We start from the raw sequence: 12,935 nt of genomic DNA, 5'->3' as shown, positions 1-12,935 counted from the left end.
ATGGTATTTGTTTTGTTTTTTTTCAGTTAAAGAAAATGAATCAATTCCTACAGGCCAATTAGAATCGAGAATTGTGTGTGTGTGTGTGTGTGTGTGTGTGTGTGTGTGTGTGTGTGTGTGTGTGTGTGTGTGTGTGTGATTAAAGAGCGCACTCTTGCTCCTTGGCCAGTCCACGCAGGAGAATCCGCTCCAGGTTTTCACTGGTAGCCGCTGTGTATCTCTCTCTCTCTCTCTCTCTCTCTCTCTCTCTCTCTCTCTCTCTCTCTCCTGCAGCGGCGCACGAGCAGATGTTTGCCGAGCTAAACAAACGCACAGGGTTTTTTCCCCCTTTACATTAAAATCTGTTACCGGATGCGTGTTTTTTAAAATTTCAAGCAACACAACCCTGGACATGTTAGTTCAGTGTGTGTGTGTGTGTTTCCCTTTGCTCTGAAAGTTGAGAGAGGTTTATTTGATGGTTTATTCTCCGCACGCGCACCTGCGATACGATGCTGTAACGCGCCGTCTGTGAGCGGCGCGAGCGGCACTGCCTCACATACACACACACATACAGAGAGAGAGAGAGAGAGAGAGAGAGAGAGAGAGAGAGAGAGAGGAGGAGGAGGAGAAGGAGGAAGAGGAGGAGGCGCGCTAAAGGACGAAGAGGAGTGAGTAAGGAAGGAAAGGAGAGGAGGGAGGGAGGAGATCGGATGCAGTAGCGCCGCCACTCCATGTCCAAACTCTGCGCACGCGATACACTCAAAGCTCCACGCGCTGCTGGGAAGGAAAGACGCACGCTCGCTCGCACGCACCCAGACTATTCATTTTTTTTTATTCAACCTTAGGTATATTTTGAATACAAGAAAGAGGGATAAGAAGAAGAAGAAGAAGAAGAAGAAGAAGGCGACGATGCAGTTTCACCCGCGTCCCTATGTGCGCTGGAGAGCCGCGCAGATTCTCGCCTCGGTTTGTCTTCTGTCCTTTGGATTCACCTGCACCGGTGAGTCGCTCGGGTTATTTCATTCTGCCCGTGTGTGTGTGTGTGTGTGTGTGTGTGTGTGTGCGTGTGGGTTGATGCATTTTTTTTTTTTTTTTACCTCACTCCTCTTTCATCAAGAGGACTCACGAGGACTGAGAATAAATAGCAGTGTCCCTGTGCGCAGACCTAGTTTTATGCATCCAGGGGTGAAAAAGAAAAAAGAAGAAAGAAAAAAAAAACCCTGCGCGTGAGCCATGTTGTGTTGAGCATGTCAGTACGCACCGTGCACGAGTTTATTATGCACACCTCTGATACTCATATAAAACACGACCACGAGCAAGTTTAAGCTATAGTGCAACCACGAGGCGACGGCGACGGCGTGGACGTGCAAGCGGACAGAAGAAAGCGCGCGCGAGCGAGGATGTGAAGATGTCGCGGTCTAATTAAGAGCAGTGCTTGAAATGGGTCAGCTACTGGACCCCGGGACCTCAGGACTCCCCCCTTTTCCCACAAACCCACCTACCTCTGTGCGCTAAAGCAGGATCAGCACGGGCTGCGTGGCGCGTGCAATGCCGCGTTTGCGTTTGCTTCGTCCGATCTTGCTGCATTGGCAGGATCATGCTGACAGGTTGGCCGAGTAAGCTGGCTGGCTGGCCGCGGTGTGAGCCCTGGCTTCAGCAAGTTGCACAAGGAGACGGCTCATAAAGAGGTGTTAAAAAGGACGGAGGCTGGATTTTCTTCAAGCTGTGCAAAGTCTTCAGATGTCACCTAATGTACAGACAGTCCTGTTTGCTGATTTCCATGCTCTAGAACAGTGGTTCTGTTTCATCCACAAGTTATCTGTATTAGATTAATCACTGAGGTCTTATCGACTAGATTTTAACCGCCATGCTCAGAAATCTGCCAGCTGTCCAGATGTTGAATACAGTCCTAGTGGAAGTGCTGTGAAGTCTATCCCAGTCATCTATGATTTATTTATTATCAAATTTAGTTACAGCTATAGAAATCATCATCATCATCATCATCATCATCATCACTGTTATTATACTGTTTGTACTAGTGAGATCTTGGTATGCTGAATCAAAGGGATTTCTCATCAAACTGTACCAAGGCTCCAAGTCTAGTGTGTATCTTTCATAACAACACACCTATAAAAGTTCATTAAAGGTGCAGCATGTGCGCACCAAAGTCAAAGAAACCTTCAAAAGGTTGAAGGTACCATCAGGAGAAGTACTGTTTGTGTAAATAACTTTATTTGCTTAGTAAACAAGTCTATTAAAATATTTTGACATCTATGAGAGGAAAGTTCAGGAATAATAATAATAATAATAATAATAATAATAATAATAATAATAATATAAAACACTGTTGTGTGAATGGAATGAACAGACAGAACTTGATATTATGTTGTTTGTGATATATGAATAAATCTGTCTGAGAGGCCTCTTGGATATTAAAAGGTTGTTCTAAAACATCCTGTTGAGCCACTTCACAATTAGGTTGGTGTGTTAGGGCATGGGAATGATCAAAATGTGTTTGTGAGGTACAGTCTACACGGCAAAATCCACAGTGTTGATTTAACACCCAGGGTGTTGAATTTACACCCTACAGTGTTTATAGAAGTCCATTGGACACCAATGAACACTCTGGGTGTTAATTCAACACTAGAGATTTTACTGTGTAGGAACCAAAAAGTGTACCAAATGAGTATAATTGTAAATGAACAAGATACATAAAGGACAACTGAGGTCATTTGAACCATACAGAATAATCAAACATGTAGAGCGCCTAGTATGTTTGACTACTTGGGCATAACTTTGGACTTAACTTCCTTTCAAATGAAATCGCACGACTGAGATTTCCTCTAGCCGCTAGCTTCACTCCTGGGCTAATTGAAACGGGTGATTTAATTCTGCCTGTGCGTAATCCTTGTCGACACAAGCGGCGCTTAATGTAGACATAGACTCCAAAGCTTGAGACCAGTGCACATGATAAAGAATGCATGAAGAGCTTTTCTTGTAAAGCTGTAATGAAGAAGAAGGACTTTGGTGCAAGGAGGTTAAATGCACCTATAGACCCTTTTGGGTTTGTTGTTGTTGTTGTTGTTGTTGTTTAAAGTTAGTGATAGTTGGTCTGAAGCGATGGATGCATTTTATTCTGTGATCTCATATTAAACTGGGGGGGGAAATTACTAAATGGTACTTCCCTTGTTGTACTCTGAATAATACATTGTATGTATCTTTAATACGTGTCTTTCACATGGAAACTTGGATGTGCTGTAGTGTATCTTACCTGCCTTGTAGTTCATTTTAAGAGTAACCTACACGCACACGTAAGAATGTACCTTTGAGGTGTAACCACCTGAAAGAACCCCAAAGAAAGATCCAGTTTAGTACCCTTCATTTCTGAGAGAGAGAGAGAGAGAGAGAGAGAGAGAGAGAGAGATCAATATTGTTTTTCTGAGTATTCTCAGATCTCTGATATTGGTATATTAATAATGGAAAATAGGCTCATATCCCTTCTTCCCCCCCTTAGATATGAAATCTGCTGCACAATTAAATACCTCAGGGAGTGCATAAGGTCAGATCATAACCTCAAATAATAAGCTCAAAATTTTGAAGAAAAAAAAAGAGAGAGAGGAATAGTGATAGCTCCTGAGTCAGAGCTGGAGCTGGTTGTCTGACTCTTCACACACACAGTCATCAATTTTGTATAATATGACCAAGGGGCAAAATTGACCGTGTTGCTTTGAAAGACGTCCATACTGTAGCGCTGCTGGTGTTAATGAAGTCATCGGCCTGGGAGTTTGCTAGCGGAGTGGGAAAAGGCATACACGCCACACACTCACACACATAAAACACACACACACACACACCCCTCGCTTTGGCATCATTTCACACTTCATTTGCATGACGCTGGCTGGCCACAGTAAAGCTTCCTTGGATGAAAACATGTTTGAGGGCCTTTTTCCTCCTGCATTAATTAGCGAATAATTATGAATACATTAAACAACGAGTCATGCTCCTGGGACTCCGAGTACATTTTGGAGTGAGTGAGTGTGTTGGTGTTTTTGCTTTCGTACGTCCGGCACGTCTTTTGAATCACCGATCTTAGGGTTTCCAGTTGAAGCGTAACAAAATCCTGAGATTTCTCACTTTGCTCTGGCTTCAAACAGCCAACTCGTTACAGGTACGATATGAAATGAATCAGAAGCGTGCCTTCGTAGAGGGAAATATGCCGAAGTGGCTTTTTTTCCGAGGGCGTGAAAGACTTTAGAGGGAAATCTAAAAAAAAGGTTGAGTCGCCAGTCTTCATTACAGATGAGAGGGGCGGAGTGGATGAGCGACATTTCTCCAACTCTCTCTTCCTGCCCTGACAGGAGGAAGACCTTCTGGATGAATGCTAACAAGGAGCTCTCAGAGAGAAGGAGAAGAAGTAGACAAGAGAGCGAGAGAGTCAGGGGCTGTTTGTCACAGGCTCTTGCTTTGTTCCCTGGTGGAGATGAGATACGCCTGTCTGTCATGTTCCCTTTAGTTAAGGGCATACAATCATAGCCACAATCTCAATCCCAATCGGGATCTTGAGCATTCCTATCCGACTGAAACAGTAGGTTGGTATCAGATCGGACTTGTGACACGGATTCATATCTAGAAGTCGAGTCAGGATAATTTTTTTCCATCTTTCATCTTCCATTTCTTTTAATCGATAGGGGTTTATCGCAGAGGCACACTGCCCCTCTCACGTGCCATCACACTGGCCATCAACCAGCCTTCAGCTGAACTCTGACTGGTTGGACTCGCGGTGTTCGCTGTTGCGTAGCAACGTGACGTGACGAGATGTCATGACCACGGATTTTAGAATCGCATTGTTCCAAATAAACAATAACAGTGTATCCAGTAACATTTTAATTAAACAGTAAAGTGTAATCAATACAATTATACAGAACTTTCCATCTGTTATAGCCTTGCGGCGTGCTCGTGCATCCCCGACCACTTTTTGAAAGCTTAGCGCATTAAAATTTTTTACATTTTTTTACATTAATCTTACAACAAAAACTGACAAACGTTCTAACAGTCATGATGCATAAACAAAGTTACACCCACATTGCTTTCTATTTATTATCCCTTCAATGAGACATGCAGCTCTGTTTGGTTTTTTGTTGTTGTTTTTTTTAGATACTGCTCTTGTTTGCGTTCTGTTCGTGTGACCCCGCCCCTAAAGTTCACGCTCACCTCACGTCGCAAAAGTATAAACCATCCCTGACAAAATGGCGTCTTCGGTTATTCATATATCCATGCAAAGTTCTGCAAGTGTTTCCACCGCACTCTTAGGCCCTCGTCATGGAGTCCCTGCGCAACAAGAGCAGGCGGGAAAAGCCACCATTAGCATAATTTATTGGCTTACGATGCCTCGTGGTCAAAAGAGCTCAACTCCCCTGCATCCCAAAGCTAATGCATGGCAAATGATTAGCGTGTGCCGTGCTATGAGTTTTCGAGGCGATGTTAATTTCATCTAGAGGAAAAAAAAAGCAAGGTTTTTTTTTTGTTCCCCCAAGTCACGTGCAGTGAATTCAAATGATGCATGCAAAGCGCAGACTGGTGCTGATGGGGGCAAAAAATATTCACTATATAATTATTTATTTCTACACCATTGAATTAGCATGATGTTTAACAGTCAGAAGTATCAAGCAAGAGGGAAATTAGACTTTGGAAAAAAATAAAATAAGAGCGATGGGGAAGAAAGGGTTTATCAGGTCCCCCCACCCCCTCCCTCTCCTGAGGGGCTTGGGTTATTTAATATTTTGTCGAGCGCTCGGAATTGGAATTTTACTCAATCATGGAATAAACTAGACATAATGCAATTTAACCTTATAGAGCAGTTTCATAACAATGCTAATCTATTAATTTATCAGTCCCACTGGCAGTGCGGGGTACATTTCTCGCATATGAGCAGCATGCGTATGCTTACGCGTATTCATTTGCTTGATTCACGGTGTGCAATGTGAAAAAGGTAAACAAGTTGATGGGTTACAAATAGATCGCAAATTCCTTATTTTGTGCATGGTTTAATGCATCCGACCTTTCGGCGGTTGGGATTGGGGGGGTCGGGGGGGGGGGGGGGGTAACACGGGTAGTTTGTTCTTGAGTTTTGTGCCAGATTTTGTGATGCTCTGATGCACTCTACGCCAACGATCTACACTTTCGTCATTCCTGACGAGTTGACCTTGAGCTGCACACTTCACACACTCCTTCAGTATCTCGCAGAGATAAAACTACATTTCCCAAGGTGCCTTTGTAAGCCTCGGTTCCACGCATGTTTTGTAGATATAAGAGCGATGATATACGAGCGAGCCATCTGCCAGAACGCTCTTCGCTGCCCTTTTTTCTCTCTACCCCAGCACACTCCAGCTTTGCTTAGCTGTTTTGTTTTTTCCCCCTACCACAGCTCCACAGGGTTCGAAAAACGAAGAAAAACGTGCATAAAGATGAAAAATGCACAATGGCACTCCATCTGTGGGGCCTCCCTGCAGTGTGTTTAAGGATGTTTGGGCATCCGTGGCATTCTCCTGTGATCAATACGCGTCTGACTGTTTAATTGGTCATCAGTCAATGACAGGGAGGTGTGTTTAAACCCGGAGGTGCTTAATCCTGGCTTATTACGCCTCTCCTCTGGGCCGCTTTGGAGACGATGCGTGTTTCCAGACGGCTTACTAAGCAACGGCGTTTGCATGCTAAGCTCTGGGAGTTACTGAGGGAAGGCTGCCACTAGGGAGCTCCATCTTGACTTCTCACTTCAGATTAGCCAAAAAGGAAGAAAAACTATCATGGTGGGCCAGAGTGGTTGAGGGTTTTATGTTTCCCTGCTCCATCACACCTGGTTCAGCTCATTAGTTAATGATCCTGTTAAATGAGGTGTGTTGAAGCAGGGAAAAAACCCTGAAAATCCTCTGGAAATGCAAGGTCTGAGCACTTGGCCTTAAAGTGTTTAGATCACATTTAGCTGCTTGAACTTTCATAATGTGAGGCGTTTTCTGTAGGACAGAATGTTTACTGGTCCTTTTATTTTTCTATGAGCTTGACCTCACACACACCTTTCTTTATACAAACTCAAGAGCCACTTCTACCAATGTAGAAGTGTTGCCTGGTGGGAGTATGAGACATAAACGTAATGGAAGACCATCTCAGGTGCATGAAAGCTCAAATGTGCTGTCCAGTCCCATGTTTTCATCACCTGGAAACCTATAGTCATTATAATAGCTTAAGCTAGGTTCGTGACTAGGCTAAAATGCTAGCTGAAGTAATGAAGTTAAGTATGGCGAGCTATATATATATATAAGAATAAACCCATATATATTATGGCTAGTTGAGAAAATTTCCCATGTAATCAGTTACCTGTATTTACACAATTTTCATCCAACACGTTTCTAATTTTTTTATTTTTTTTAAAATCTGTTTGACCTTTATGCTCTTGTGCATGAATCTCTGGACCCTCCTCATCGCCTGCTTTTCGGAAGCAATCAGCTGAGCCGATCGTAATTCCGACATCGCTCGCTCATAATCACAATGGCAAACATCATTATAAAGCCACCATTCAATATGCCAGACTGCTGAATATTAAAGCGTCCGGTTCTCATCATTTCTTCTCATCTTGTCTCCTTCACACTCCTGACGGTGAGACTGGATTTACCTTTCCTCCTAAGGCTTTATCAGACTTTTCCTTTGGATTGATTGCGGAATTTAAATGTTATTTTCCCTCCTGTCCTGAATGGCTATTTGCGGTTGTTTAGCAATTCAAGCCATCAGTAGTGTGTAATGTAATCCAGCCCATTAGAACAGGAAGACGTCTTTGACGTGTTAAAACGATGGCCGTGTCCCAAATTCACGTACTTATGCACTATCTGAGACAATTTTGAAAAAGTGCACCACGTCTGGGGTTGAGTCACTTGAAAAATACCAGCACACAGATTGCTGCGTAATGGTCGAGCGAGCATCACTTTAAACTTTCTCTCTCTCTCTCTCTCTCTCTCTCTCTCTCTCTCTCTCTCTAGCAGTACACTTTATGGTGCTTTTGGGAAATTGAGCTTTGTTTTTTTTAAAGTCACTAAATGTAAAGGAGAATTTGATTTGAATTTAATATCACAGGGAAATTTATTTCCCTTCACTTAATTTTGTCGCTATGTATTTCTGTATGTATTTTTACAAATATCATGATGTTGTGGCTTTTCGACAGTCCGAATTTAAAAGAAAATCAATGGAACTGGGAGTCGATGATGTTGAGCAAAAAGAATAAGCGTTTTGCACCAGATTCCTGCGTGCCATTTTAGCAAGTCTATCATTAATGAATTATTACCCATTATAACAGGGGAAAAAAAGTCTAAATATGCTAAAAACTATCATTAACAAAAATCATTTACTAACAGAGGTTATTATTAAATAGACTTTTTTTAAAAAAATCATTTTTATAAGCACAATATGTGTTCCCACTAGCAAATATTTAGCTCACTATTGAAATCACTGCTAATTTAAACAGATTTTTTTTTACCGCAAGGAAAACAAAAAGACTTTTCTTTTATCTCATGTAGTGTGCGCCTTATGTTATATTCCTGCAAATGTAGCTGGCTTAGACTGTTTATGCGCAAACACAAGGCATTTTTGAAGGAAAAAGGTTTCTTTCGGGATGATGCTAGTGAGCTAGTCAGTAAAACACCATACAGTATACAGAAGGTGCGATGGTAGTAAGCTAGTCTTCTAGCACTAGCTAGCTAGCTAGCTTAAAGACAAGGCTTTAATTATGATGAAAGACTTCTCTCAGACCTGTGGAGAGTTTATAAGCTAGTCATGGATCACTGTGTGCCTATAAGACTGATGCTAGTAAGGTAGACTTCTAGCACTAGCTAGCTAGCTATTTTAAAGCTAAGGCTTTATTAATCAAGAAAGACTTCTGTCAGACCCAGGGAGAGTTTTTAAGCTAGTCGCAGGTCTCTGTGTGTCTCTGAGAATGATGATAGTGAGCTAGTCAGTTAGCACTATGTGGCTAGCTCAAACATAAGGTTTTGTTCAACATGGATGGGTTTTCTCAGAGCTGTGGAGCATTTATAAGGTATTCATAGGTCTCTGTGTGTCTCTGTGAATGATGGTAGTGAGCTAGTCAACACTTGCTAGCTAATTTTTTTTCTAACTAGGTAAAGGAAGGGCATCTTTATAGGATGTGTCTAAGCTGGCATATTATGTGTGTGTGTTTTAGATTTGACTGCCAATTACTATGATTTGCTAACAAAATAGCATTTTGCATTAATAGCAACACGTATTATTCAGTATTCAGTTGCTGTTAATTGTACATTAAAAGCAAAGGTCTGGAATTTATAGGGTTAATTGTACAGCCATTATCCCTAGTATCTAAATGTCTTTAATAAGCATGTTCTGTGTCTCACGCGTGTGTATCCATGCATCCATATGCCGCCGTGCGTCTTAAGTGTTTTCCTCACCGTCTGTCCAAGAATTTAGAAAGCACCTTGGGCAGGCTCTGGCTGGCGCAGACTCTCTAATGACAAGGGTGTCTCAGGGAGGGCACGCTTTAGCGCAGCCAGCTCTCGTCCTCTTCAAGTGACAGAGCCGACAGCCAACGACGCCCGATGACCTTTCCTCGTTATGGCCATGTGTGTCCAAGCGCTAGTGCCTCGGGCTGGCAATTCAACTGAGTCAACATTGGGCGTGAGCCATGCGACACACGCGGGGTGGGGGGTGTTATAGGAGAGCCATTGCACAACATCTGCTGCCCCTATTTGAGATTGGGGGGGGATACACATGGGTCTGTGTTCACATATTGAGAATCTTTACATCTTTCAGTTAATTATCTACTGTTGGATTGGTACATATTGCCTGGATTTAGTGTGTTACAATCCAAAAACACTAAAAGTTGATAGCAGGGCCATCCTTAGGTCACACCCTGTCGATGAAGTGCCATTTATTTCAGGTTCTCATACCGTGTTTCCTATGAACTGATTTCCTTATAGACCAAGAACTGCTTTAACACTGAATCTATACAGTCATTAACACGGGATCAGAACCACCACTAACTTTAATACTGACATGCTGTAAGTGGTATAAGAGGGAGAGAAAAATGCTGAACTGTCACTAAGATATACAGTCAGTTATAGAAGTATTGGCACCCTTGTTAATGGGTTCTGGGGAAAAAAATGTCTTTGTGGCTAATCAGTTTAACCTTGCAATTACAGTATATATGAAATCTAACCTTTAATTGACATAGGTTTATTCTTGTCGTTATAAAACATTATAAAAACTTAAATCACAATTATTTGGGCTAATTCACCACAAAGATATAATTCCTATATATATAAGTTTTGAACATAAATTTACCAAGGGTGCCAATAATTCTGCAGCTGGCTGTAAGCTACATCTAGAATTATGATGTGATGGTATACTATATGATGTCATGATTAAGGAATCAGTTGTTGTTATTGTTGTTGTCATAAGTAATTATTGTTTAAGATAACGATGTCATAAAATGGACATGATGGATCACAATCGCAAATTCATCGGCCGTACAATGCAGTGCGAGAGTTGAGGGTAAAATGAGGGTCAGCAAATATAGCGTTTCTTCATTTATTACAACTTCATCTGTTTGAACTTGATGAAATGTATGGCAGAACTTACCGCTCTGTATAAGATGGGGTCGGAGCTTATTTCTGGGCCAGAAAAAAAGAAAATGAAACAATGCTGAAAAGAAGAAACTAGGCAGATCTGTTAAATAAAAAAATATTGTGAATGACTTTTTCTTTCTATCTTTGAAGATATGTGATTAATATAGTAATGGGAACAGTTGTAAAATTGCAAACAGCAGCTTTAAGTAGAAAAAAGCCACATTCTAAGCATTTTGCATCTGTATGGTTGTTTTTTTTTCTCCTTGATAGAGTTTTTTGAGTAATTTTAATGTTAGTATTACAAGTACACTGGGAAGAAAATACAACTGCACCAAATTCAACCGTTGCCCTCATTTAACCTCCAGCTTTGGTGCCTGAAACATGAGACTGAATTGTTGTCTGCATTTGCTGTATTTATTGATGTGCATTCTTTCCCCAGGTAGTTTTGACACTACCACATTTACCGGAGGCTTTGTACAGAGAACAGTTTCAGTCTCAAAAGTGTTATAGCATTCAGATGAATCATGTTTTAACCATCGGAGTGTTCAGAATGATAGCAGCACTGCTGTTTCATTATAATATTGTAGTTGCGGCACTTGAGGGGAAAAAAAAAAAGATTTGGATTCTTTAGCGTGAATGGGAAGCGGGCCAGCCGCTAGTGAAGAGCTAAATGACACCGACTGCAAATTGACGCATGTTGGCCTGTGCTAGTGCTAAATTCCTCCTCATCACATCTAATTACATGTGTGCTGATTGATATAGTGAATTAGAAGTAAAACATGCGCAGTATCCTCAGCGTAAATGGAGAAATGCTTTGCTTTTTTGTCGTTTCCTATTTAAACCGAAGCCTTTCGGGCATCAGTGATGTTTACGAGCAGGATCATTTGAATAAATAAATGCTTTACAGCACATTTAGTTGACGTTACTGGACTCCTGTTTGGGGTTTTAGGCAATCTGATGTGCCATTTACATATATTCACTTGGCAAACGCTGTTATCCAAAGCAACTTGGATGTGTTTCCAGTTCAGGAAGAGTGTGACATGGTTGTAGCTACAATATACTATACAATACATGCAGACAGAAGTAGATCAATTACAATGTATTTCCAATTAAAGGTGCAGTGTGCAGTTTTAAAAAAATATATACATAACAATCATAGCGCTGCAAAGATACTTAGAAGCACTGTGATTCACAATGTTTTTTGTTTTGTTTTTTTGTTTTTTATGGTTACTTCCTTCATTTTAGGGTTCTGTTAATGTTTTATATGGCCCAGAAATAAGTTCCATCAGATACAGCAGAGCTGCTCTCTTTCATCTCTCTTTTGAAATGCACAAGAAACAAACAACAAAAAATCTAGCTGGTCATGTTGCACAGAAACCGCTTTACTAAACTTAGAACAATAGAGTTCTAACAGAGAACTCTAACAGAAAACTCTAATGGAGTTCTAACGTAGAACAATAGAGTTATAACAGAGTTCTAATAGAGAACTCTAACAGAGAACTCTAATGGAGTTCTAAGTTCTATTCTCAGCTGTAGGCACTTTTCTGGCTGTAAGCTTCAGAATCTTGAAGCAATCTGATTGGTTCTACTCACTTCTGTGTACCGGATCCTAGCAGGAAAACACATTTTTATGCAGCTACACGCTCTAAATGGAGTCCTGTCCTAATATAGAAGCATGTTAGAGAGTTTTTATTTGAAGAAATTACTAGCGAGTAAATAAGAAAACCTTCATTGGTTGGTCATTAGCATTGTCAATCAAATTGCATCGTTTGGTTAAAGTAGGCAGTTCTTGGCCAGGTTTACTGATGTATAGAAGAACCAGAATCTGTAGGAAATGTTAGCATCTGGTTGACATGAGTACACTGTGTAACACTGCTTTCACCTTTCACCTGTTTTCACATGCCTAGATTTTACACAAAAAAAAGCATCCAGGATAAAAAAAATATCCTTTTTTTAGTCAATAATCAAAACAATAAGCTGCACCTTTAAGCTACATTATGTGGATAAGGAATGCTTTAAATGCTTATAAACATGTTTTTGCTTTCAGAAACTCTCTTGTTGCCTATAAACATATCCTGTTTTCATGGGGTACAAATATGTGGTTGTACAAATGTGAAATCCATTTTTGTCATCCATTATCATTGAAAGAAAAAAAAACCCCACTAAGAACTTTCACAACTGCAAGAAACATGCATTAGGATCAAGATATGTTCAGGAGAGAGCAGCGTCCCGAGATGCTTCTCGCAAGACTTATCATTACTGTTTAATGCAATCCGAGCCATTAGAACCGGAAAAAGGGGGTCTGTAATGTGTTAA

General features: G+C 41.0%; 1 protein-coding gene across 4 annotated transcripts in view; it reads left to right on the top strand.

The window, feature by feature from the left end:
* The first annotated feature begins 641 nt into the window (after positions 1-641).
* unc5a (unc-5 netrin receptor A) overlaps positions 642-12,935 on the top strand; it is a 231,678-nt gene continuing 219,384 nt past the window's right edge. For all 4 annotated transcript variants that reach the window (XM_053688507.1, XM_017490117.3, XM_017490110.3 and 1 more), the window contains exon 1: positions 642-979. In XM_053688507.1, coding sequence (XP_053544482.1) covers positions 889-979 — 91 coding nt within the window. In that variant the 5' untranslated portion in view covers positions 642-888. The remainder of the gene's footprint in view (positions 980-12,935) is intronic.

Source organism: Ictalurus punctatus, chromosome 2, assembly GCF_001660625.3.
Source record: "Ictalurus punctatus breed USDA103 chromosome 2, Coco_2.0, whole genome shotgun sequence".
NCBI lineage: Eukaryota > Metazoa > Chordata > Actinopteri > Siluriformes > Ictaluridae > Ictalurus > Ictalurus punctatus.
This window is presented reverse-complemented; position numbering and strand designations above follow the sequence as displayed.